The following is a 24,891-nucleotide window of genomic DNA, read 5'->3' as shown; positions in this document are numbered from 1 at the left end:
GGGAGCCATTTCTCGACTTTTTCTGAAGTCTAACCTAAATCCCTTCCCATGGCAGCTTGCCCCACTCCACACACACAGATCACTCAGGGGGCTCAGACACAGAAAAGTTTAATTCTGCTGCGACTGGAAGCCCCCAGCTGGGGGTAGGGGTGTTGATGGAAGAGGATTTGGTTTGATTTGGGGTAGGTCCTAGTTCCAGGCCTACAAAGGAAAACCCTGAGTCCAAGGCCAGGACCAGCCCAGAATGAAGATGATGTGGGAGACACAGGGTTGGGGAGGAAAGAGAGGTGGGCATGACTGGGGTGGGGGGGAGCAAAGAGAGATGAGGATGATGGGAGAGGAGAGATGGAAGTGATGGAAAAAGAGTGGAAAGCTGGGGGAAGGGAGGAAAAGGAGGCAGTGTAGTGCATCGAACAGAGCCACAGACTGGGAATCAGGAGACCTGGATTCTAGTCCTGGCTGTGTGTCCTTGGGCAAATCCCTTCCCCACTCTGGGCAAGTTTCCCCGCATGTAAAATGAGGGAGCAGATTGTGATCTCTAGGCCCCTTCCAGCTCTGACACTGTGATCCGTGAAGTCAGGGAGGGGACTGAAAGGTGATGAGTGAGGGTCGATGGGAACAGAGCGGGAGGAGACGGGGATGATTATGGGGTGTCATGATTCGGGGAAACACGCGACAGAACAAGATCTAGTCCAGCCAGATACAATAAATAGGCCCCCCTCCCCCTCCCAGCCCTCCCTTCCCCTGCCCCGGGTGGGCACCTCCTCCCCGGAGGGCCGTCCAGGGCTGCATCCACCAGTCCCCGGTGGGGAGTGTCGTGTCTCAGTGCTGCTAAGTGTCCGCCCCGCGCTCCGCTGTGTAAGGCACCGGTTCCCGCGAGGTCCCGGAGCGCGCGTGAAGAACCCGGGGTGGGGTAGAAAGGGGAAGTGAGGAGACCCATTACGTCCATGCTACTCCCCTCCCCCTCCAACCTAGCCCCTCCCCGCGTGCGGGCGGGGCCGGGCAGAGAAGGAGCTGGGCTTCCCTTCGGCTCCCTCCCCTCCCCTCTCCCCCCCATTGATCCTCCCTTCTCCCCTCGGGACCCAGGCGTCCAGATTGCGGCAGGTGTACCCCTGCAGAACCCAGGCGTCCGCGCCTCGGGTGGCGAGGAGGGCACGCACTCCCCTCGGCTGGGGAGTGGGAGTCACCCCAGGCTGGGCGGAGGTCCCAGGGGTCCCGCTCACACGGTGCTCTCCAGCATCCATTCGGTGCTGGTGAAGGCGAGGCGGGCCCGCGCGGGGCTCAGGCCACCCAAGCCCCCGTCCTCGTCCAGCAGGTGGGGCGTGGAGCGGTGGCGCTTTGTCCGCTTGGCCCGGCGCGGGTAGCTGTGGCTCTGGAAGAGGGCACCATAGTCCCCGTCGAAAGAGTAGCGCTGCCGGGGGGTCCGGCCCGGGGGAAGCGCGGGGGCTGAGGCCGGGGCCGAGGTCCCCAGGGGGGCCCCCGAGCGGCTTCGCCGAGGGCCCACGGGCCCCAGCTGCATACGCCCGTCCTCCTCCGGCCCCGACGGCGCTGCCGCCTCGGTCCCCGAGGGCAGCAGGCAGAGCGAGGTGGAGGATACGCCGCCGCCCAGCGGCCGGGCCGGGAGCCGCTCAGCCTCCACCGCTGGGGGCGGCGCCGCCGCTGCCCCCTCGGCCTCGACCTTGACTTTCTCCTTGTCTGGCCCCGACGGCGCGGGCGCCAGCTCGTGCAGAGCCTCGTATTGGTCTAGCGTGGAGGGAGGGGGCGGGGCCGGGCCCGAGCCTGAGCCCGCGACGCCACCATTGGTCTGCGAGCACACGTGGCTGACGCGCGGCGGCGCCCCCTTGTGGCCAGAGCCGGAGTCGCCGCCCGCGTAGACCTTGTAGCGGATCATGAGGATGACAATGAAGACGAGCACCGAGGCCACGATGACGCCGCCGATGACGATGATCATGGTGCCCCCCAGGAAGTGAGCGTGCAGCGGGCGGCACGGCGTGACCTCCCCGGCCGTGGTGAACTGCACGCAGCCCACGACGCGCGTGGCGGTCAGCGCCGTCACCCCGTCGTCGTATACGGCCAGCACGCACAGGTCGTAAGCCCGCCCCGCTGCCAGGTCGTTCACCAGGAACGTCTTGCTGCTCGACGGGATCATCCTGGGGGTCCCGGAAGAGAGGGGGGGGCGGGGAAACGGGAGAGTGAGCACCCGCCCCTGCCGTCCAGGAGGCCCCGCCCTTCCACCGCGCCTAGGAGGCCCCTCCCCTTCAAGGAAACCCCTGCTCCTCTATCCCACTGATGCAGCCCCTTCTCTCCTGTCTAGGCAGCCCCGGTCCTTTCATGTAGGAAATCCCACCCCTTCCCCTAAGCCCCTCCCATCCACCAAACCATGCCGTTTCCCGAAGCCCCGCCCTTCTCTAGGGCCGCCTCCCTGTGCGCCCCACCCCCTCGTTTCCGCCCTACTCTATCCAGCAAGTGTGTCCCCACGTTCTGAAGCCCGGCCAAGGCCGTCTAGGAAGCCCTGTGACCTACCCCCCAAAGCCCCCTTCTCCGGACTTCCAGCCAGAGGCCCTCGCTTCAAATCCTTTTTTGGTTACACTTTGCTATTTGTTACCTGTTCCTCAAGTCTCAACTAAAGTCCCACCTTCTCCAAAAAGTCTTTCTGAATCCCTCTGAATCCTTGCTCCCTCCCTCTGATATTACCCCACTTCATCCTGCATATATAGATATATATCTTGTTTGTACTGATTGTTTCATGTAGGCTCTCCCATTAGATTAGGGGCACTTGGAGGGCAGGGACCGTCTCATGTCTTGGTATCTCGAGCGTTTAGCTCAGTGACTGGCATACAGTCGGCTCTTCCTGACTTTGGGTAAGTCACATTACCTGTAATTGCCTCAGTTTCCTCGCCTGTAAAGGAGTGCCCTGGCCCTCTAAGGTCCATTCCAGCTCTAAATCTTAAATTCAGAAAATGGCTAAACTCTTCAGACTCTGAATCCAGCGACTTAATGAGCCTTCCATCTGCTGGATTAAGCCCGGCCCAGTCTCTCTCCAGCCTCCCCCAGGACCCTCGTCTCCCATCTGGCTAGATGCCTTCTGATGATATAGCGCTTTACGGTTTCATTCCAAAGTGCTTTGCACACATAATCTCTTAGGTCTTCACGATCACCCTGTGGGGACAGGTGTTACCATGCCCCTGATATATCAAGCGTAAAAGCCGGAGAGAGATTTCATGACCAGGGTAATAAGTGCCTGAGGTAGGGATTTGAACCCCAGTCTTTCTGCCTCCAGGTTCAGCATTCTTTCCGCAACACCCCGCTGCTTCGGCAGCCGGCTACTCAGCAGAGCCTTGGCCCATCTCTGGCACCCTCCCCTCAGGCTCTGACCTTTTCCCACAGCTATAGTCCAGAAATATACTCAACTAGGAATAGTTAACTATTCCTAACTAATTATTAGTTATTCCATAACTCCATTAGTCTCTAAACCACCTCCCACCAGGTGGCCCTCGCTCTGAAAACCCGGTGGCCCTCGCTCTGAAAACCCAGTGCCCCGTTTTTCAGCGATTCTAAGCGAGGTAGGGGCATATTGGGTTGTGGTCCCCAGAGAGAACGTTCAAAAGCGTTAACCACTGAAAAGCACTTTGCAAACCTGAAAGTGCAATTAAAAGGCTATTACTATTATGGTGATTATTATCATTAAGGAGCTCCCTTTCTCCTCTATTCCAGCCCAAAGGGGTTCCCACTCCCATCCTAATCCCAAACTACGCCCCCAGGCTGCATATCGGATCTTAACTCCATCGAACAGGCTCCCTCCGCATACGCCACGCCCCAGAAGCCTTCGCCCTTCTCACAATTCAGGCTCCTCCCCCTCTTCCCAAGAAATGTCAAATGCAAGAAACCCCGCCCACTGCTCTTCTTAAGCCCCGCCCCCTCCATGGGACCAGCCCTCTCCTCCCCTCATCTTTCCTAAAAGCCCCCACCTCCTCTATACCCATAACTAGGTCCGGGCTCTAAACCGAGTTGTCTTCCTCCCTCTTCGGACTCCACTGAGTGCCCTCCCCCAAACTTCAGGGATCCTCTTTGGATTAATCTGTGCCATTAGGTGCCCCCCCCCTCCGGCTCTTTAAAGACCCTCCAGGCCCAAGAGGCTCTGATTGGTCAGGAGCTTATAGACTAGGGTAAAAGATGGCTTCTGGTTGGGTGAGACCTCAGCCCATCTAGACAGGCCTACAAATTAACCCTCACGGCACTGGGGAGGGGGGAGGAGTAGGGAGGAAAGGAGGTGTTACAGTCCTCAACTTTATCATTCCTTTGAGGAACTGGGATTAGACCCATCCCCTCTTTCCTGGGACCCGAGGATGGGTTAATGGGAAGGGGAGAGAGGTGAGACAGTGGTTGGGGTCCGGTGTCCCTGCTGGGAGTCTTGACTAGGGGACTGGATGAAAATGTGGGGGCCTATTCTGCACCCCAAACATGCCAGGGATGTGGGAAGAGAGACAGAGGCAGGATGAGATGGACTCTGGACATTTGGGGAGTCTTCCTGGTATAGTGGACAGAGCCCCTTCTCATTGGCTTTCCGGCCAGTGGAACTCACCTGTAGACCAGAGAGTCATCAGCTGAGCTGTTGTACTGCACCTGGTACATGCGAATGCCCGGTACGGGCCTCTGGGCGGGCCAGCGAATGACCACCGAGCTGGAGGTCAGCTCTGCGGCCACCAGTCTCCGCTCAGCCCCGGCAGAGCCAGTCTCATTGGCCCCTGGTCGTCCAGGCGTGGCAATGTCTGAGGACCCAGGCTCACTGAGGGGGGGCGGGGCAGCAGGGGGCGGAGCCATGAGTGGCAGAGGCACCACGCACACCTCAACAGGCGCGGTGGCCTCCCCGGCTGCGTTGGAGGCTATGCAAGTGAAGATGCCGCTGTCTCGGAGAGTGGTGATGGTCACTTCGAGGGTCCCATCCCCCCGAACTCGAGTGCGGCTCGAGTTCCCCAGGAGCCGGCCGTCGGGGGCCACCCAGTGCACCACAGGCTCTGGGTCACCCACGGCCTTACAGCGCAGACTCACTGCCTGGCCTTCCACCACAAGGGCCCGGCCAGCTGCCTGCCGAGTGATGAGAGGCGGCTCACAAAGAAATTCCTCCTCGGGAATGGACCAGAAGTAGCGGTCCGTCAGGTGCTCGGGCGTGGCACACGTCTCCAAGTCATCCTCTCGGGTCAGCCTCCTCAGCCAGAGAAGTTCACAGTTGCAGTGCAGGGGGTTTCCTCCAAAGCTGACAGTCAGAGTGGACGGCGGCTTGGGGCCGGAGGCCTGAGCACGGAGGAAGAGCCCATCTGGGGGTAGCTTATGCAGCCGGTTGGACGTCATGTCCAGCCGGACCAACTTGTGAAGTTGTACAAAGGTGCCCTCGGCGATGTGGTCGATGAGGTTGTGGTCCAGGGTGAGGGTGTTGAGGTTGACCATCTGGCCCACAGCCTCCCAGGGCAGTGACTCTAAGTTGTTATAGGACAGGTCCAGGTCCTCCACGGTACCCAAGAAGGCATCAAAGGCAGCGGGCTCCACCCAGCGGATCTGGTTGTTGCCGAGGATGAGATGTCTCAGGTTCACCAAGCCCCGCAGGTGGTCACCTCGCACCTCCCCCAGGCGATTGCTATCCAAATGCAGGGCACGGAGGGTGCGGAGGTCAGCAAAGGCGCCAGGGGCAACCTGGCCAATGGTGTTGCGGGACAGAGTGAGGTGGACCAGACTGGTCATGTTGGCAAAATCCCGGCGCCGGACAGCAGCAATGAAGTTGTCAGTTAGCCGTAACTCAACTACTCGGCGGTCAATGGCCGGTGGGACAAAAAGCAGGCCAGTCTTGGCACACAGCATGGTCAGAGTTGGGGATACATTTTGGCAGATGCAACGGCCTGGACAGGGCTGCCCAATGGATGGGGGTGCCCCAGCCCACAGGAGGAGGAGGAGGGGCAGGGCTGGTGATGGAGGAGATGATGATGAAGAAGATCCTGGGGCCATGGTGGAGACCTCAGTGACCGGTCCTAGGGAAGGAGGAGAAAAAAAGAGTTAGCAATGTGGGGAGAAGGGAGGGGTATCTCTCCTCCCCACTGTACTATAGCTTCCCTCCCCATGTCTTCCTCTTCCAGGGACCTCAGCCCTTCCTCCCCAGGGGTAGAGGTAGTGGGGGTTGGAGCATTTGCCACATGCATACTAGAACTTGGAAGTTAGGTCTTGCCACTTGTAAGTTGTGGGAAGTCTTTGTTGGTGTCTAACCTCCAACCCTCCCACTGGGGTGTCAGCCTCCAGTGTCTAATTGTGGGAATGCCTGCTCAGACAGTCACAGACACACACACATACACACACAGAGCCCCCCACTTGCTCCCGGCAAACTTTTCGTCTGGGAATCCCCCTGCGGCAGCTCCAGCCCACGGCGTGTCAGCTCCCATCACAACAGGGCCCCGAGGAGGAGTGTGGAGAGAATGGGGAGAGATGGGAAGGGGGGGTATCCACTTTCCCCTTCACTTTATGGTCCCCACCCCATGGACCAGAGCTTTCCCAGGAGAAACAAGTGTCCAAGAATCCAGCTGGGCAAAGTTCCTGGACCCTTTCTAGTCCCCTTTGAATCCCCCATCTCTTCATTGTGTGCTCTCTCTCTCTCTTCTCTCTCTCTCTCTCTCTCTCTCTCTCTCTCTCTCTCTCTCTCCCCCCCATCTTCTCTCTCTCTCTTTTCCTCATTTCTGTGTTTCTCTTTTTGACCATGAATCTCTCTCCACCTTGGTCTCTCTACCTATGTCTGTCTGTTCCCCCCCTCTCAGTTCCTATGTCTGTCTGTCTGTCTGTATCTTTGTCTCCCTATTTCTGTCTGTCTGTTTCTGTCTCCCTCTCAGCTCCCTCTTCTGTCTGTCTGTCTGTCTGTCTCCCTCTCAGTTCCTGTGTCTGTCTGTCTGTCTCTGTGTCTCTGCCTGTCTGTTTCTGTCTCCCTCACCCTCTCAGTTCCTGTGTCTTTCAGGTGTCTTCTTCTTCCCCTCTCTCCATCTCTCAGGTACTCAGATGCTGTGTTTCTGGTCCACTGTCTTTGAGGTTCTCTGTCTCTGAGTCTTTGAGTCCCTATGTCTATTTCTCCATTTCTCTGAGCCTTCCAGTTCTTTTTTTGTCTCTGCTTCTAGGTGTCTCTGAGTCCTTTTCTCTATCTCTGTCTCTGAGTTTCCCTATCTTTTTTTTTCTCCCTTTGTCTGCTGAATTTCTCAGTCCTCTATTGATGGGTTTCTCTTTCTCTCGGTCTGGACCAGCAGGGTGAAATTGGACCTTATAGGTGCCTATCACTCAGAGAGGGAGGGCACTCTCTTCTCAGTCCTCAGCCACTGCCTCCACAGTGTGGTGACCCCTGATCCTGTCTCACTCCAGAACCTGGAGGTTGGGCTTACATTCATATCTTGTATCCTGATCCAACCACTTCAACCCAAACCCCCTCCCCTAGCCTGGTGGGCAGAGTGTCCTGTCTCCCTTTTCCCTCTTCTACCTCATCAAGGAATTCCTAGCCTGGCTGTCCTTTCCACTGTCATAAGTGGCCATCCATGTGGTGAAAGATGACACCCCCTCCAGTTCTCCAACCTCCGCCCCCTCATATCCCAGGCTGAGCCCTCCTTCACCCCAGACATGCTCCTCCCTGGCCCTGTCACAGCAGAGCATTGACCCAGGTCTCCTGAGGTATAAAACAATCCAAGCTACCCCCTCCAGCATCTGACTTCTCAGCTCACCTCTCCTCAGGAAATCATGGCCGGCACCACCTGGAAAGACAGCAACATTCTCCCATCAGCCCCACCTGGGGACTAGGGAAGTCCCTTCTGCAGTCTTTCTCTTATCTTTCCTGCTGCGGCTTCCCCAGCCCTTCACTTTGGCCCAGGGAAACAGAGCTTCGAGCCTTTGACATAAACCTGGGAAGCCAAGATTCCAGGCCCTCCAGAACAACTTTTATATATATATATATATATATATATATATATATATATATATATATATATATACATTTTTTTTATATTCACTTACATATGTTATCATCTGAGCCTCACAGCAAACCCCTTGGGAAGGCACTAAATGTTATCATACCCACCCCCCATTTTGCAGATGATGAAACTGGGAATCAGGTTGAATAGCTTGCCAGTGGTTTCAAAGCTGGTATCAGAGACAGAATTTGAACCCAGATCTTTGTGACTCCAGGCCCAACACTCTATCCCCAAGCTGTCCCTCTAAAGGGAACATAAGTATCCTAAGCTCCCATGTCCCTCTCCCAGGACTTTCATGCCCACTGAGGAAGGAGGAAGGAAGGTCCACAGATTCAACATCCTTGCTGACATGCAATCTCCATGTTATACCAAGACACACAGCACATGCTTAGACATGCTTGCACACATGCTTGTTCTCACTCGTGCCAACACATACGTGTCCCCACCGGAAGGCATGCACAGCCTACCACAAGGACACACCTGTATTTGTACATACTCTGATATACATACACATATAACATATGTTCCCCATGTATACAGGCAGTTGGCAAAAAGCCCAGCCACAGAAAATGTATGCTGGGACCTTGACACACAGACACAGACACGAAAAGATGTGGGAAGGGAGGAGACTGGCTGGTAGCACATGGTTCCTTACACGCATACACACACACACACACACACACACACACACAAAGACAGAATCCTAGAGACACAGACCCACAGCCAGGCAGTAACAAGCAGACCTAACCACACTTTCCTTGGATCCCAGGATCTCTCACTCCAGCTTCAACCTCACCTTGGTCCAGTTCTCACCACTCCCAAGGGGAAGTCTAGGGCCAAACCCTGACCCCAGTCATGAGAGAGAACCCAGGAATCTGGGCCTCTGGGAATCAAGATTTAAGGAGCAAAGATGAGAGGTCAGAAGGTCAAGTCTCCTGAGATAGAAGTGGGGCAGGTAGGGTTGGGTCTGGGATGGAGGGGGGGAAGGGGAAGGGGAGAGGGATGGATGTCTGGGTTTGGAGGCGATGGGATCCAGGGCTCTCTCTCATGGCTTCTCTCCAGGCCCCAATCCCAAAACACTGAAATGTGCTGGTGGTGGGAGAAGAAGAAGAGAATCGTACAAATAAAATCTGATCTGGGCCTATGGCAGGGTCCCTCAGGCCACCCTCCCTCTGGAGGCCTACAGGATCCCAATGGATCTGGGCAGATTCTGAAGGATCCTGGGAGATCTAGCTAGGAGGGGCAGGGCTGGGCAGGCCTCCCCCATCGGAAGGGAGCGGGTAGTCTCCGGTCAGATTCCACCTTTCTCCCCTGGAGTCGGTGTCCATGTGTCCAGCTCCCAGCCCCAGGCTCAGCCCTAGGTCTGCTCACCGGTAGGGGAGGAAATGACTGATTCCTCCCCCCACCGAAAGCCCCGGGGACCCAGGCCCACGGTGCTCCCCCCCTTCTGCTCCCCTCCCAAGGGCTTAAGGTAGGAGCTGTCCCTGAGACACACGGACACCCACGGAGACACATGGACAGACTCGGAGACACCGGGGAGACATATGGGCCCATGGGCGGACACACACGGACACACACGCAGACACACAGCAACACACACAAATGCAGACAAACACACACGGACACAGCAACAAGCAAACACATTAGGGCGCACGGATCCACAGATCCACGGGAGCCCACACTGTCACACAAGCACACCGGGGCACGGGCACACCTGCACCCGGGCACGCCGGGGCACACGACCCAGCCACGGACCCCACCGACCCCCGGCACCCCCGGGCACACGCGCGCACACAGACACACCCGGACACCCAGACCCGGGCGCCGCAGCGGCGCGGACACACGCGCGCACACACACAAGCCACATCGCACGCATCCTACATCCACATCGCCCATCACCCATCACACACGCTCCCGGCCCCCGCTCTCCCCACCCCGGGCCCCGAGCTCACCTCCGGGGGGGCCCGGCCCCGGCCCCGGCCCGGTCCCGGGCTCTGGCTCTGGCTCCGGCCGCCGCCGCCTCGGTCCGCGCCATGGCGGGGGGGAGGGGAGGGGAGGGGACGGAGAGGGAAGGGGGATGGGGACGGAGGAGGGAGGGAGGGAGGGAGGGAAGGAGGGAGGGGGGCCGGGGCCGGGAGGGCTGGGGGGAGGGGGCGGGGGGGGCGCGGTACAGCCGAAGCTCGGCGCGCGGCTCCTCCCTCCGCACAGCGCGGGGCGCGGGCGCCCGATCTGCAAAGGGGGGGAGGGGAGCGGAAGGGAGGGGCGAGGGGGCGGGGAGGCGGGCGCGCCTGGGTCCCTCCCCTGCTCCCGGGTCCGGGAGCGAGAGCACCGTGGACCCCTTCCCACCGAGGCCCCCAGCCTAGACGCAGCGCCCCCAACCATGGGGGTCGGGCTTTGGCCCCCACTTCTCCGCGCCTGCCCCCCACACCCCCGGCCGCAGAGGGAGGGGCCATGCCAGGTCTGGGACCCTCGGATGCCAAGGTCCCCAGGTCCCCTGCCTAAGGGGACTAGATGGACTCATGTGGGGGCGAGATTATGCTGCAGGAGGAGGAGAAGGGTCCCCGTGAAACTGGAAGAGGGGGAAGAGTGAAAAGTAAGAGATTGTGATAGAAATGGAAAGGGAAGGCCGGAGGAAGAGCCAGGGAGGCATGTAGACAGAGACAGAGAAACAAGGGGACCCAGACAGGACCTGGAAGGCAGACAGAGTCAGAGACAGGGAACATCTGTGCAGAAACTCAGGACACAAGAGACAGCCATGGCTGCTGGACCTTGCTCATAGTAGGTGCTCAATAATTATGTCCTTAGCCATGGCAGATGAAGACAGACATGGGATCCAGGGATAGGACACCTCGTTGCTGGGGGAGGTTAGTTTCTATCTTTGGTGGAAGAGGGCCTTCTCTGCCCCCGTTTCTATCCTTGTGGTCTGCCTCCCCCATCCACCTGGCCTAGCCCCAGCCCTACACTCCTCCTTTTTTCCATACCCCAACCTTTTCTCTGTCTACCAATCAGGCCTTCTGATTGGTCTATTTATGATTTTATGATTCAGTTCTCTCTTGAACACCCCCAAGAAGACCCCCACCTGGACTGAGTCTAAAAAGGATGGGATAGCTGTGGATAAGCAAAACCTGGAAAGCCAGGACGAGGAGTTTGGTTAGGCAGAGGGGTGAGAAAGGGAGGAGGGAGGTATAATTAGAACAGACTTCAACCCACTCATCCTTTCCAAGGCCTTTCTGCAATCCTTCAGACCCAGCCTGCTTCTCAGCATCCCTGATCTCCCAAAAGCCTTTCACAACATCCTCTCCATCTCCCATTTCATCTGGTTTCTCCACAAGTCCGTTAGTCCAAAACACCTGTGATAGAATCACAGGATTTGGAGCTGGAAGGGACTTTAGCAATGATAGGAACATACTTTTAAGCCAGAAGGGAGCTAGGTCATCTAGGTCAACCTTCCATTTAACTGAGGTAGGAGCTCAGGGTCAAAGAGGGAAAGCGATTCCACCACACCCTCCCAGTGGCTCCTCTGATCCTTTAGTCTAGCAACTTCCAGTTTTGCCCTATACTGGCCATTCCTGGTTGAATAGAAGCCTTTTCAATGCCTTCTCCAACTGGACCTTCTAGCATTCTTCAGGCCGAACCCCACTCTGCTCAACCTAGATTGGACAAAAGCCTCTGAAATTTCCACTCTGATTGGTTATTCTACAATGCAGATGGCCCTGTCCAGTTCAGGTCCCCTTCCTACACCCATCTCTAATTGAACCTCTAGCATTGAAGGGGACAGGTTGCTCTGCCAAGGTCTCTTGGGGGCAAAGAAATCAAACCACAATGTTTGTTCCTCCTCTGTCTCATCAGATTTTTCTTCTTTGGGCAGGGCAGGGGCTTTATAATTCCTGTGTGGTATTTATTACTAATTAACTCATGGAAACCTCCTCACTCTGGAGGCCCTGACCCCTTCTATCTCTGGGGCTTGGAGTCTCTCACTCCCCCGTCCCTCATCACAACAAAGCAGAGAGAGAATGTGGAGAATCACAGAATGTTCAAACTGGGAACTTGAGATGCCTCATTTCCAGCGGCCCATTTTGGGGTCCAGGAAGCTGAGACCCAGTGAATGAAGAGCCAGTGAGTCTTGAAGAGTCCACCCAGTGGTCAGTAAAGGTTTCAGCTGAATTGGAGGGGAGGTTGACAGTGCTACCCAGACCACCAGACTTCCATACTATGGAGAAAGCCCTGGCACTAACATCTCCATTCTAATCTCTCTCATTCTTTGCTGTAGGCTGTGGGGATGAGATGGGAGAGGAAGGGAAAAGGGTTCAGGGACCTCCTCTCGAAGGCGGAAAGGAAAGGACCAGCCTAGAAACTACTGCCTCTCCACTGTGGAGCCTGGGAATCAATGGTGGATGGGGTGGCTGGGCCCCAAGGTCACTATGTCATTGTTACCATGGCAACGGCCACCACTTCCCTTCAAGTAACCTGGGAATGAAGGAGGAAGAGGAGGAGGAGGGGCTTTCCTGGCCCTAGAGACCAGGACTCAGAGAAGGGAAACACAGGGGTCCTTTTGCTCTCTCTTTCCCCAACTGTGGCTTTCCAGGCCCCTTTCTCATGGGGTCCACTTGGACCCCAGATCCTCCTTTCAGACAGGGTTGGTGGGTAATCTTTGAAGATCAATCCCTCCCTCTCCCTCTTATTCCCCACTCTCTGAAGCAATTACATTAAATTGTTTGGTGACTTTACTGCTTTAGTCTCCTCCTGCTGCCACCTCCTCTTTCGCATGCTAATTCCCAGATTGACAAGCCCCTGCTGTCTGGTGGGCGGGTGCTTCCTCTCTGCCTGCCCCCCACCCCCAAGTGTGAGGAATAACAGAGGTCATAGGAACCCTCTATACCAAGAGAGGAAGGAAGAAGCCCCAGGTATGTGAGGTAGGAATGGGGGACACCTTTGGAGGGGAATGGGGAGAGCTCTGCTTGACTCCAGTGATCAAGAATTGGGGGCTCTGCTTCCAGTGATTGGGGACAGGAAGGTTTATAGGGGACCCCCACAACCCTAACAGAAACAGGAAATTAATTGGGGAGCCCCTTTCTTGCCCCCTGGGCCCTGGGGTGGAGTCCTCTCATCTGGAGGTTGGAGACACAGTTCTCTGGCCTGGAGACCTAGGGATGGTAACTGGTTGCCATGGAAACATGGCCTCAGCCTGAGCAGAAGAAACATCTGCTCTGGACCAGGGCACACCTTGCTCTCTGAGGGGGGTGGGGCACAGGCCTGGCTGGTGCTTTCTTGTATCCAGGTTCTTCTTGTCTCCCTTCTTGAGACCCCCCCCAACCCTACTCCCCCCAACATACAATATAGTGGAGGCATGAAAGGCGGGGATAAGAACTGACCCCAACACCAAGGAGAATGGTTAGACCCAAAGGAAGAACTTCCATGTGGCTATCCTTCCTTTCTCAAACAGCCAATTTTGAATCTCGTTAAATATCTCCTCAAGATCTTTCCCTTCCTTGAGGGAAAAGGAAAGGTTTAAAATGACTGGTAAGCTCTTCCAAGAATATAGGGACTACCTGTGCCCTTCTCTCACCAAGATGGACGTCTGGCTCCTACAGCTTCCTTCTCTGTGGAACCCAGGCATTCTGCCCCTTAGTTCTCCCTACCAGGAGAGACGCTTCCTGTACCCCTGCCCCCGGCCCTTCTAGGGACCCAGGCGTCCCATCATTCAGCCCTCTACCCTTTCAGGGAACCTGGTATCCTTTCCCTAAGCCTCTCCAGAGTGGGCCACGGATGGCCTGCATGCCACCTCCCACTTCTGTGATGGCTGACTGCCCTCTGCTGACCACATGGAGTCCTGCAGAGGCTGCATGGGTGGAGTCGTAACCACTAGGGTCAGTCCAGGTTTCACTAGTTTATTTTGTCAGAGGGTATGTAGTTTCCCAGCACCAAGGTGTCCTGTCTCCTGATCCTTGGACATCTCCATGCCCCCAGCTAACGGAAGAAGGACAATTTCTCCTGAAGCCAAGCCTCTGTCAGGTCATCTGTGGTGCGGATCTCAAACACCTAGTGAGAGAGAGAGAGAGAGAATGGATTGGGGATTGGGAAATATGTCAGAGACCCAGGCAGCCAGAGAAGAGACAGGGGAGCAAGCTATCTGTCTTTAAAGTACCCTCAGGTAGAAGAAGAGTTACCTTTGTTCTCTGGCCCCAGCAGGAAGAGGTCAAAAGGAAACCTTCTGAACCCTCTAAAACTGCCTCAAGAAGTAGTAGTGAGTCACCTGCTTTGGGCCTTCAAGCTAAGCTGGACGACCATTTGGCTAGGCTAATGAGGTCTCTGAAGGTCTGAGATTCCAGGGTTCCCAAAGGCCCTCCAAAGCCTGCCCTCCTCAGGACCCAGTTGGTCAAACCCTGTGGATACCACCCCCCTCCCCAGCCCCTTCAGGAACTCAAGGCTCCTGACCTTGGTGAGCTCAGCGGTTTGTACCAGTCGGTTTTTGCTTCCGGCATACATCATCTGCTGTTCTGGTTTACAGCCTGGTAGGGGTGGAAACCGTGGGGTTAGTGGGAAGAAGGGATGTGGCTGGGTAAGAAGAAGGTATAAGGTATTACTAGGGAGAGGGCCCCCAGGGCAGGACTATAAGGATCAGGACCCAAGTTGGCCATGAATTAGGGGGAGGGATTGGTGGATTGGTAGGTTCAGTGCTGGGGTCCTGCATGCTCCCCAAGACTGGGTATGGGGATCAGGTGAGGAGGTCTTACCTACGGGGCTGGAGAAGATGAAGCAGAGTGGATAGGAGACCCGACCATCTTCATGGACCCATTTGTAGCTGTAAACTATGAACCTAAGGGTAGGGAAAATCTTGAGACAGAGCTCTGAAGGTGGAGCCTGAACCCCTCAGCACCTCAATCTTCTTGTTCCTTTCCCATGCCTGATCCACCCCTCAAAACTGGTTTCTTCCAAGGTAGTGGTGGGGTAACAGTGGCTAGCTCCTGGGGATACCTGGGCTGTCTCTCAGGCAGCTCATTCCTCAGTTCCTCAGGTGAAATATTCTATGGATAGCAAGGAAGATAGAAGTAAATTGGTGGAAGAGTGGGGTTCCCTCCATGGCCCCAGCCCCAGGCCTTCCCCCATCACACCCTCCACCTGTCACCTGAAATTCTTCCTCCATCACCACTAGTTGCCGGTCTTTGTCCACTTTCACTGGGGGAATACCAGGGGAGGGACAGAGAAACAGTTAGACTCCCCACCTCCCCAGACCCCCAAGCCCCTTACAGGCTCCTTTCTCCAATTTTGTGCAGGGAAGGCTACCCCTGAATTCCTCCTTTCTTCTCCATAGGGAGGCTGGGAGACCTGGAATTAAAATCCCCCAGGGTAGGGGGACCACTCACTGATGATGGCCCCGTTGGTTGTCTCTTTCCGGAAGCGGAACTTTCGGAGTTTCTCCTTCAGCTCTGGGTCCACCTCACAGACCACCAAAGAGTCTGCCTGCATTCAGAACAAACACTAGTGAGGGAAGCTGGGGCGCCAGGTGGGAGGGAGGCAGCTGGTGACCAATAGTTCTTCTTGCTATCCCAGGGCCTAGAGGGTACCCTGTGGACTTTTACCAGGGGGTTCCTTTCTCCATCTACTCATTGAGGACAAGGTGGCAACCCTGGGGAGGAACCAGGAATTGGACCCTCTGAGGTTTCCAGGGTGCTAAATGGAATTCAGAAATCCAGAGAAAGAAAGGAGAGAGGGAAGAGACTGAACCCCAAACCTTTAGGAGTCCTTCTTCCTGCCTATGGGCCTCAGGAGTGGGAAGAAGGCAAGCGTAGGGCTCATGGCTTGATCTCTGTCTCCCTTGGCTGCCTCATCCCTCATCCCATACTTTTATTGCCCCCAGCCTCCCTGCAATGTCCCAGATTAGCTCCTGGTTTTCTGTAATCTAAGAAGTCCTTCCCTTCTCTAGCCTTCCTGTCTGTCTTCCTTCATAACCCCCCCCACATCCCTTTCCTTCTCCTCATCTGCCTCTCCAATCTCTCAGCCCTGTCCAGAATGCTCCCTCTCTCTCTCTCCCCTCCTCTCTCTCTCTCTCTCTCTCTCTCTCTCTCTCTCTCTCTCCTCTCTCTCTCTCTCTCTCTCTCCTTCCTTGCCTACCCTATCTTCTTTGGCCTCTTGTATTTCTCCTCAACCCCTCTGTCCCCCTCCTGGTCTCCCTGGCTCCCCACTCCTTTCCTTTTCCCCATCTCTGCCTCCCCTTTCTGTTTCTCCAGTCCCTTGGCCCTGTCCAGAGTTCTAGAGCTCTCTTCTGCCTCCCCTCCACCAACCCTGTCTCCCTCTATGTCCTCCTTGTCTGTCCCCTTCACTATCTTTGGCCTCTTCTATTTCTCCCCAGCCCCATAGCTCTATCCCAATTTCTGTCTCCTTAGTCCCCCAGTCCTGTCTTTCCCTCACCCCTGTCCCCAGGCCTTCTCAGACCTTCCCCTCCCCATCTTGTTCCCCCTACCCCCATATACTCTGACCATTGCTCCCAAGGATGTCTCCCTTGGGCTGATTCCTGTCTTCTGGGGAGGGGGGAAGGTCTGCTCTGATACCACATCCTGTTTATATCAGTCCTGGGGTAACTGTTGCCTAAGCCCCTCCTCTTCCCTTAAGCCCTGTCATACTTCCTCTTCCCCTACTTTCTCCCCACCTCCAAACTTCTACACTCATCTTCAGGCCCCCAATGCCCTATCTGTTCTGACCTCCTCCAGGAAGGCCTCCCAGATCCATCGACTCTTCCAGCCTGTAAATCAAAGGGTTCTTAACTTGGAGTAATGGACAGGGGGTCTGGGAACTTGGATGGAAAAAAAAATTACACCTTTATTTCAATATAATTACTTTTCTTTTAATCCTATTTCATTTTATAATTTAAAAACATGATTCTGAGCAGGGGCCTAGGACATACACAAAATGTGAAGAAGTCCTGTTCTAGATGCTCTCTGGAACAGAATTCTAGAGTTAAGAAGGGACCTTGGACTTCAACTTTCTCAGTCTACATAAAGGGAAACTAAAGGCCTGAGAAATTTAGCCCGGGTCCTACAGTAAGTCAAAGGCAGAGTTGTCATTAGAATTTGGCCAATTACTCTGTACAAGTACATTAGGAACACTTGCTGTCCACCCCCTCCCCACTTCCTTCACCTTGTCTCCTATTTCTTGAAACACACACTTGAATTCTGCTTCCTTTCCTCCAATATCCCTGCGTCCTAAAAAGGATGTTTAAATTAAGAGATGCTTCTAAGTTAGGGAGGGAGGGAAGGCTGGGGAAAGAAGCCGCTCTATAGAGAGCTGATGGAAGAAGGTATAGATATGGGACAAGGCACTGGGAGGGCTACAAAGGGCTTTATGGGTATGGGAAGGAGAAGGGGTCTGGGGAAAAAGGATACAGAGTGCAGGTGTTATGTGGATAAGAACTAGTTTAAGGGGAAGATGGAAAGATGGACAATGACGCAGAGGTTTTAAGGAAGGAGTATTTAAAAGAAGAAGATTTGGATATTGGGTAGTGTGGAGAGGATATAGGAGGAGAAGAAAATGTATGGGATGATGAGAGGGGATTTGGGATGGAAAAGAATTCAAGGAGATTCTCAGGAGAAGATCTGAGGCTCAGACTTACAGACAGAAATTTGGACAGAGGTATAGGGAGAAGGGACTGAGAATTTTAGAAGGAGAAGAGTTTATGAGGGAGAAGAGTTTTGGAAGGAAGGAGAATTGGGGAGAGGTTTGAGGGAGAGAGTGTGGAGAGGAGATTTGAGGATGGAGTTTGGAGGAGATGTCGGAGGAAGGAATTTCTGGGAGCTGGATGTAGGGAATGAGGGTTTGGAAGGAAGGTCTTGAGGAGAGGAGGGCTTGGAGAGATTTTTGAGGGGAGGTTTAGAGGGAGAGAATTGTAGGCTGGAGTCTGGAAGGGAGGGGATTTATGGAAAAGGAGTTTGGAGAAAGAAGTTATGGAGGAAGGGGGGTTGGAAAGGGAAGGGGGAACAGATGAGGGGCAAGGATTTTAGAGGAGAGGGATGTAGGGGAGATTCGGGGGATTTAGGAGATGAGGAGGAAGGAGGAATGACCGTGATGAGGCTGAAAGGATTTAGGGGAGGAGATAAGAGGGGGAGATGTATGGGAGCATTTGGGAAGAGAAGGAATGAAAAGACAAGAGAGATAGAGAAGTGGGGAGGGGTATGAGACCGAGGACTAGACGGGGTGTAGAGGGATTTGGGAAAAAGGGGTTGAGGGCTTAAGGAAGGGATTATAAAATCATTGATTTGTTCCTAGAAGTGACCTCAGAGGTCCAAAGGTTTCATTTTACTGATGAGGAAACGGAAACCCAGAGGAGTGAAGTGATTTCGTTACAGCGCGAGAGTGACAGAACTGGGAAGAGATGTGGGGGGCGAGGGGGCCCCGGCTGAAGAGGGAGGGTCTGTAAGGGAAGGGGGCCGGCTGAAGGGGGAGGGGTCTATGCCGAGGAGGGAGACATGCTAAAAGGGGAGGAAACATGAGGGGAGGAGGACCTAATAAAGGGTAAGGGGATACTGGAGGGAGGAGAGTCCAGAAGATGGGATGTGGGGTACAGAGCCGGCGAAGGAAGTGTCTATCTGAAGCCACCTCCTGCAGGGCGGAGGCCAGAAGCCCAGGACAGCCCGGCCCGTTGGCATGGCAACGCTCCAGACAGCGCGGTCCTCCCTCCCTCCCTCCTTCTTCTTCCCCCAATCCTCCGCCTCTCCCGGTCTCGGTCTGCCAATCATGCGACGTCCAGCCAATCCTAGTCCGGATTTGGGGGGCGGGCCCTTCCCAGCCGGCGCTTCTGCTAACCCGGTGGCGTTCCTCTCCTCACCCTCTCTTGGCTTCCGACCTCTGCAGCACCCATTGGCTAATGGGCTGTCCGTCCGCGGAGGGCTGTCCAATGAACTGGTGCGCCAGGCCGGAGGCGGTGATGAGGGCGGAGCGACGCCGAGAGCAGGGCGGAGAGGGAGGAGGGGTGACGCAGCGGCGCAGTGACGCAGCGTGGTGGCGGCGACGACGGCGGCAGCGGCGGCGACGGCGTCGGTCGGTGTGAGGAGAGAGGGAGGGAAGGCGGAGAGAGCGAGGCGAGTGAGGGCGGTGGTGGCGCGGGCCGGAGGCGGTAAGTCCTGGGTGACCTGAAGAGGCCTCTCCGCTTCGGGGGGCGGGCGGGAGGAAGGGAGGGACAGACGGACAGATACCCACCCTCCCCTCACCGCGGCGCAGCTCCGGAGAGGAGGGAGGGAGAGGCGCGAGGCCGCCCGGCCCCGCCCCCCCGCGCGCGTGCGCGGCGCTAGCTCGACCCCCCCCAGCCGCGCGGCCCCGCCTCTCGGGGACCCCGGCCGCCGGGCTGCGGGGCCAGACCCCGACCCCCAGAACGACCCCTCGGCCCTCCCCGTAGAGGCCCCCACTTCCCTAGAAGTCCTTTCAGCCTGTCCCCATTCCCCTTTCAGAGGATCCCGAAGGCCCCCCACTCCCCTCAGTGATCCCCCTCAGGTTGTCACTGGACCCCCTTCAGAACGTCCTACAGGCCCCCCACTCGTTTTAGTAATGCCCCTCAGCCTGTCCTTATTTCCCTTTTAGAGGGTCCTACAGGCCCCCCACTCGTTTTAGTAATGACTCTCAGCCTATTCTTATTCCCCCTTCAGAGGTTCCTACAAGCCTCCCACTCCCCTCAGTGATACCCCTCAGCTTGTCCTCCCACTCACCTTAGTAATGTCCCTGTTGTCCCTGTTCCCCCTTCAGAAGGTCCTGCAGAACCCCCATTCCCTTAGAGATATCCTTCAGCCTGCCCCCATTTCCCCTCTGGAGCGTCTTTTATCTTTCTTCAGAGTGCATCTTCTGTTCCCTTCTTCCATCAGGGGAACCCTAAAATTCTTCCCTCAGAGGGATGCCCTAACTACCATCATTTCCCTTCCTCTAGTCACCTTCCTTGCTCAGAGAATATCTACTGGTCCGTGGACCTTTCACAGCTCCTCAGGAGTCCCTTTTACCAGACTCTCCCTTCAGAGAGCTCCCCAGTCCTCCCTTGGTGTCAGTGTGCTTGTTCCTCTGCCTCCCCCCCCACCCCGCCAGTGCAGATGCCTGCTTCCCATTCTTCTTATGAGGACCTTTCCCAGCTCAGAGACATCATTCCCCCATCATCAATCCCCTAACTCTCCATCCCTGACAAACTCATTCCATATTGAGCATCCTTCACCCCAGAAGTCTTACAAAGACACTGCCACTCCCATACTGCTCTTTCCTAAGAGACTCAGAGATTGTGTCTTTACTTAGCTCCCTTTGTCCCAGGACAGCCCATTAGAGTGTCCATCTCTCCCTCCCAAAGCCCTTAACCTCTTCTCTGCTTCAGAACCTTTTGGCTTCCTTTCCTTGTGCTCCTGTCCGTCTACCCCTCAAGGTCAGGATTCCACCCCTGGTCTTGCCTCTCACTCCTCCTTCCTTGAATTCAGCAAACATTAGGCACTGACAATGGGCTTGGAGAGACCCTGGAGAAAGAGAGGAGAGATAGCTTTTAGCCTCAAGGAGCTTTCATTCTATTGGAGTGATAAAATGGGTACCCATGTTGGCACAGTCCAAGGAGGAGGGAATACATGCTTACAAGGAGGTGAAATCAAGGAAGGCTTCCTAGAAGAGAGGAGATAAGGCTAAATGGAAGACAAAGCTTCAGACATGGATATGAGGAAGGATGGCATTCTAGGCATGAGGAATAGCTGATGCAGGTACTGAGAGAAGGCAGATTCTGGAGTGAGTGAATTGGAGTATTAGGAAGTGATGTTGGAAAGGTAAATGGGAGCCAGATTATGGAGGGATTTCAGTGCCAACCTAAAGAGTCTATAATTTATTCTGGGGATACGGGACCCCAGGAAGGGTTTTTGGTCAGGGAAGTGGTCAGAACTAGGCTTTAAGATTGTTTTGGCAGCAATGTGGAAGATAGTTTGAAGGAAGAAGAGACTAGAAACAAGGAGTTTAATGAAGACTAAGTAGTCTAGGAAGGAATTTATAAAGGCCTGACTTAGGGGGGACAGAAAGGAAGGGAACTGAGGGATGTGGGGAGGTAAAGTTTTACCTCTATTTCCTTATCACTTCCCATCCCCCAGCAGATACCACTAGCCGTTTCTTCTTCCCATCTCTTCTGCCTCTGCTGGGTCTCCTAGAGAGGCCTCCCTTCAGATCAGGGACTCCCCCCTCCCCCAATATTTGGTAACTATATTTCAACATAATTGGTTTCCTTTGAATCCTATGTATTTTATTTTATCCATTTGATAACATCCACAGACTTTACCAGACATGACACAGAAAAAGATTTATGAACCTTCTGTGCTGTTCAACTCTCAGGTCTCCATCAGGTCTTCTTTCCTCACTCCACCCCTTCCCCTTACTATTTCCCAGGACTGAATTTCTCTTCATTCTTTCCTCTTCCCTTAAAATTATTCACCACTTCCATATCTTTGCCTTCCCTCATCACCTTGGTTTCTTAACCCATTGATTTCCGTTCTAAGCTTCATCCCTTTGGACTCCCACAACTTTTTGTAAAGGCCCTTCCTTGGTGTGGGTGCAGCTCTGTTCCCCTTTCTGTATATATACTCTCCCTCCTTAAAGTCTTTTTTTCTCAGATTTCTCCTTCCCTCCAACAGCCCCTCTCCAACACTTTAACAGGTCTTATTCTCTTCCGTGTTCTTTCCTCCTAGAACCATTAACTCTCTTTTTTCTCTGCCACACTATTCTGCCCATGGAAGCCAGGTGCTCCCTGCTTTTGGACAGAGGCATATCCTCTCTGCTCCCTTGTCCCCCTTTTCTTTTTATTATCCCTGTTGTTCAACTCCTGTCTGCAGAATAGGAGGATGTCGTCCTCTTCTCCTGCTTGGGAGTTAGGCCAGTGTAGGCCAAGTCAGGCAGACCCCTGGGCTTCCAGATTGGAAAGGGATTTGAGAGACCACCTAGTCCGGTGTAAGGATCCCCTCTACCACTTGTCTGACATGGACCGTCCAGCCCCTGCTTGAACATAGCACAGAATGAGGAGCTCCTGGCCTGATACTTCTCATGGTTGCTTTGCTTGAGCAGAAGCCTGCTTCCTTTTGTACTCCCGTCACTGGGCTCATATCTGCCTGAGGAAGCAAGCAAATCAGTTGGCTTCCATTTCTGTGTGATAGGCCTTCAGGTATTTAAAGACATCAATTAAGATATTGCCTGAATCTTCTCTCTGTGGGTCTAAACACCTCTTGTTTTTTTTCAGCCATTCCTCCTCTGAGATGATTTCTAGACTCTGGATCTATCCCAATCACTTTACCTTCCTTGCTAGTTCTCCAGTGTGACAGTGTCCTTGCCAAAATGTGCTATCCAGAAATGAACCCCAGAGTCTCTCTGCATTCTAACCCGGGCCGGTACTTTCCTTGACATCTATTACTGTATCCTAAACTTCTACCCTGCCACCTTTTCTCCAGAATTAGAGTCTTTCTCATCCTAGTGGGATAGAATCCTACTGGGAAGGAGGAGAGAGGGTCTTTTTCATCCCTTCCCCTGTCCTTTCCCCTCCTCACTGCCCAGCATCTGGAGCCTTTCTTCCTCATCCTGTCAGTTGTTTGTAGTTGGTTACTCATTCCACAGGCATTGGACTAGATGACCTTCCAACCAGTGATTTGTAATTAGGAACTACAGTAGGCAAGGTACCTAATTTCTTTAGGTTCTTTGTGTGCCCTGGGCTTACCTTCCTTCCCCTTTCTGTGCCTCATTTTCTTTCCCTCTCTCTGAAAGAATCCCTTCTGAACGTTCCTGTTGAACAGGGAGGCATGTATAGTGCTTAGAGCTCCCTAGCTAGTTGATTAGAAGTATGTCCGTGGGTCCTTTACAGCCTATGCAAATTGCTATTTCAGATAAGAAAGGTAGATGTCTTTTGCCTTCCTAAGGGGAGTGAATAGGAGAAAGACTATCCTTAGTAGTCATTGTACTATTTAGTTTGGCGGAAGACCCTGTCTTGCCAAGACCTCCATCAAGGTCCATTAGTCTGAGCCTATTGGTTGAACTGAGTAGAGCTGGAAATCTGAAGGTGATCAGTACATGGTTATCATTCGCTTGTTTTTCTGAACTGTAGAGGTAGATCATAACTCTTTCCTTCCCAACCATCCTTCAGTATCAGTGAGCAAAAGGGTTCCTAGGATATTCCCAGTTGAAAATCTAGATAGCCTCTGAGTTGGTTGGTTGGAAGGAAGAGGTCGTACTTCAAGTCATGAGAGCCTAGAAGTAAGACTGGAAGGGTCTTCAGGGGACTTCTAATCCAGCTGCCTCATTTTACAGATGGGGAGAGCCAGGAAGTTAAATGACTCATCCAAAGTCACACAGGTAACAGTAGTAGAGCTGGGGTCTGAACCTAGGTCTTTGGACTAAATCCAGCCCTCTTTTCACTACACCATGCCTCCCAACTTAACCTCTTTGACCCCGATTCCTTTCCTCTTAAATTGGGGAAATAATATCTGTAGTACAGCACAAGGCTGCTGTGAGATCAGAGTGAATGACAAGAATTGTTAACTGTGTGTTGGCTAACATGATTGATTGAATCATCATAGCATTTTCTCCAGACTTATAGAAGAGATAAATGAAGAGTCCGGTCTTGTTTTGGGAGTGGCGTTCACAGCCGGCATTCCTGGTGCTCAGACCTTTCTCTCCTTGCTCTTAGATTGAACTCAGTGATTTCTCAGACCATCTAGCTCTGACATTCTGTCAGTATCATCACTGAGGCTTGGAGTAGTGGCAGGAGTATAGTAAGATCTCTGTAGGTGGAATGAGATGGTTTTTTTTTTTAATTCTCAGATTTCTGTGCATTGGGGTCTTGCTGAGGTTGAGTTACATACAAAACAGTATCGAGCAGAGGTGTCAGACTTATGGTGGGGACCACAAGAGGTCAGGAATTCCAGGAAACACTTGTGTAGACCAAACCAAATTAAAATATTATTGGGACACATGTAACAAAAGAAAGAAGAGTACAATACAATATAGATAATGTGAATTTGTGGTTTTCTAAGCAGCCTCTCACTTCTATTTGAGTTTGACACCACTGGTACAAAGGATAGAAAATTTGAATTGAGACTAGGCTAGCACTGGACAGATTCTGGGCTCAGAAGAAACATGTCTTGATGTCATTTTAGTAGGAAACATTCCAGGGATATAGAGGTGGTGAACAGTAGAAATAGCATTTGGAGGGTGAACCATAGGCCAAGGGACAGAGGGTTGAGGAAGAAAGAAGGCCCTAATTCATTGTTGGTATTCATCTCAGTCCTGAGTGGGCTGTGAAGACAAGTGTGATGTAGTACCTGTCTTCAGGGGGCTTGCATTACATAGTGAGACAACACATGGCCATAAAATAACAGTATATGGTGGTTTATTCTGAAATGAAAGATGAGCGGTAGAGACCATGTGAGTGCTATAGACATTCAGAGGAAAATGAGATCTCTGTGGTCACTGAAGGTTTTATGGAGGAGGTGGGATTAGAATGAGCAGCAGTCAGGTAAACTGTAAAGGAAAGAGGATTCCAGCTGGGCAAGGGGCCTACTGAGCACAGGGCCAGAGGTGGCACTTTGTGAGGTGAGTTCTAGGTGGGGGGAGTCAGTGGACCGACCAGTGTGGCTGCCGCAATGGAGATGAGGTGGGTTTGGGTTAGGAGAACAATAGAGAGTTTATCTTTTAGGCAGCAGTAAGCCATTTTGTATCTGGGACAGGGGAGTCACCCAAGGAAAATGATGTTTTAGAAAGAGCGCTCCAGCAGCCAAGTGTGCCGTGGTTTGGAGGAGGAAGAAAACGGGGTTGTTGATACCAGCTGAGAGGCTGTGGGAGTAGGCTAGGTATGAAGGGCTAAGGACGTGATCTTGGGGCCAGAGGGGGAGCACAAGGGGCATGATGAAGAGAGAGTCGTTATGATGGATGGATGGAT

At 53.9% G+C, this 24,891-nt stretch overlaps 3 protein-coding genes across 5 annotated transcripts in view; 1 reads left to right on the top strand and 2 right to left on the bottom strand.

Moving 5' to 3' along the window:
* Positions 1-640: 640 nt before the first annotated feature.
* LRFN1 (leucine rich repeat and fibronectin type III domain containing 1) lies at positions 641-10,020 on the bottom strand. 2 transcript variants are annotated; one of them, XM_020978249.2, is made up of 4 exons: positions 9,935-9,990; positions 7,737-7,766; positions 4,583-6,020; positions 641-2,150 (listed from the first exon to the last, which is right to left on the bottom strand). In XM_020978249.2, exons 3-4 carry the CDS (start codon positions 5,995-5,997, stop codon positions 1,220-1,222), a joined length of 2,346 nt encoding a protein of 781 aa, XP_020833908.1. In that variant the 5' UTR covers positions 5,998-6,020; positions 7,737-7,766; positions 9,935-9,990; the 3' UTR covers positions 641-1,219. The 2 variants fall into 2 exon arrangements, with proteins under 2 accessions (XP_020833908.1, XP_020833907.1); XM_020978248.2 differs by lacking the exon at positions 7,737-7,766 and having other exon boundaries at positions 9,935-10,020.
* A 3,834-nt stretch (positions 10,021-13,854) lies between these two features.
* Positions 13,855-18,849, bottom strand: GMFG (glia maturation factor gamma). Of its 2 annotated transcripts, XM_020978236.1 has the most exons (8): positions 18,780-18,849; positions 17,118-17,182; positions 15,347-15,443; positions 15,109-15,158; positions 14,958-15,007; positions 14,717-14,799; positions 14,418-14,491; positions 13,855-14,021 (listed from the first exon to the last, which is right to left on the bottom strand). In XM_020978236.1, the coding sequence occupies exons 1-8, from the start codon at positions 18,832-18,834 to the stop codon at positions 13,950-13,952; spliced, it is 546 nt and encodes a 181-aa protein (XP_020833895.1). In that variant the 5' UTR covers positions 18,835-18,849; the 3' UTR covers positions 13,855-13,949. The 2 variants fall into 2 exon arrangements, with proteins under 2 accessions (XP_020833895.1, XP_020833905.1); XM_020978246.2 differs by lacking the exons at positions 17,118-17,182; positions 18,780-18,849 and adding an exon at positions 16,460-16,567.
* Positions 18,850-18,965: 116 nt separating this feature from the next.
* Positions 18,966-24,891, top strand: part of SAMD4B (sterile alpha motif domain containing 4B) — a 31,327-nt gene continuing 25,401 nt past the window's right edge. Inside the window, exon 1 of the mRNA XM_020978215.2 lies at positions 18,966-19,089. The gene's annotated coding sequence lies outside the window, so the exon portion shown is untranslated. The remainder of the gene's footprint in view (positions 19,090-24,891) is intronic.

Source organism: Phascolarctos cinereus, unplaced genomic scaffold, assembly GCF_003287225.1.
Source record: "Phascolarctos cinereus isolate Bilbo 61053 unplaced genomic scaffold, phaCin_HiC Scaffold_726;HRSCAF=1367, whole genome shotgun sequence".
In the NCBI taxonomy this organism is placed as follows: Eukaryota; Metazoa; Chordata; class Mammalia; order Diprotodontia; family Phascolarctidae; genus Phascolarctos; species Phascolarctos cinereus.
Note: the sequence above shows the minus strand (reverse complement) of the source record. Positions and strands in the feature narration are given on the sequence as shown.

Excerpts from the sequence above, each read along its gene's own strand:
- LRFN1 (XM_020978248.2), bottom strand. The coding sequence starts at position 5,997 with ATGGCCCCAGGATCTTCTTCATCATCATCTCCTCCATCACCAGCCCTG. Across the intron at positions 2,151-4,582 it reads GATGACTCTCTGGTCTACAG|GATGATCCCGTCGAGCAGCA; the intron begins GTGAGTTCCACT and ends CGGGACCCCCAG.
- GMFG (XM_020978236.1), bottom strand. The coding sequence starts at position 18,834 with ATGGGTGCTGCAGAGGTCGGAAGCCAAGAGAGGGTGAGGAGAGGAACG. Across the intron at positions 15,444-17,117 it reads TTCAAGAAATAGGAGACAAG|GCAGACTCTTTGGTGGTCTG; the intron begins GTGAAGGAAGTG and ends TTCTGAATGCAG. Across the intron at positions 14,800-14,957 it reads CTGCCTGAGAGACAGCCCAG|GTTCATAGTTTACAGCTACA; the intron begins GTATCCCCAGGA and ends CCCTACCCTTAG.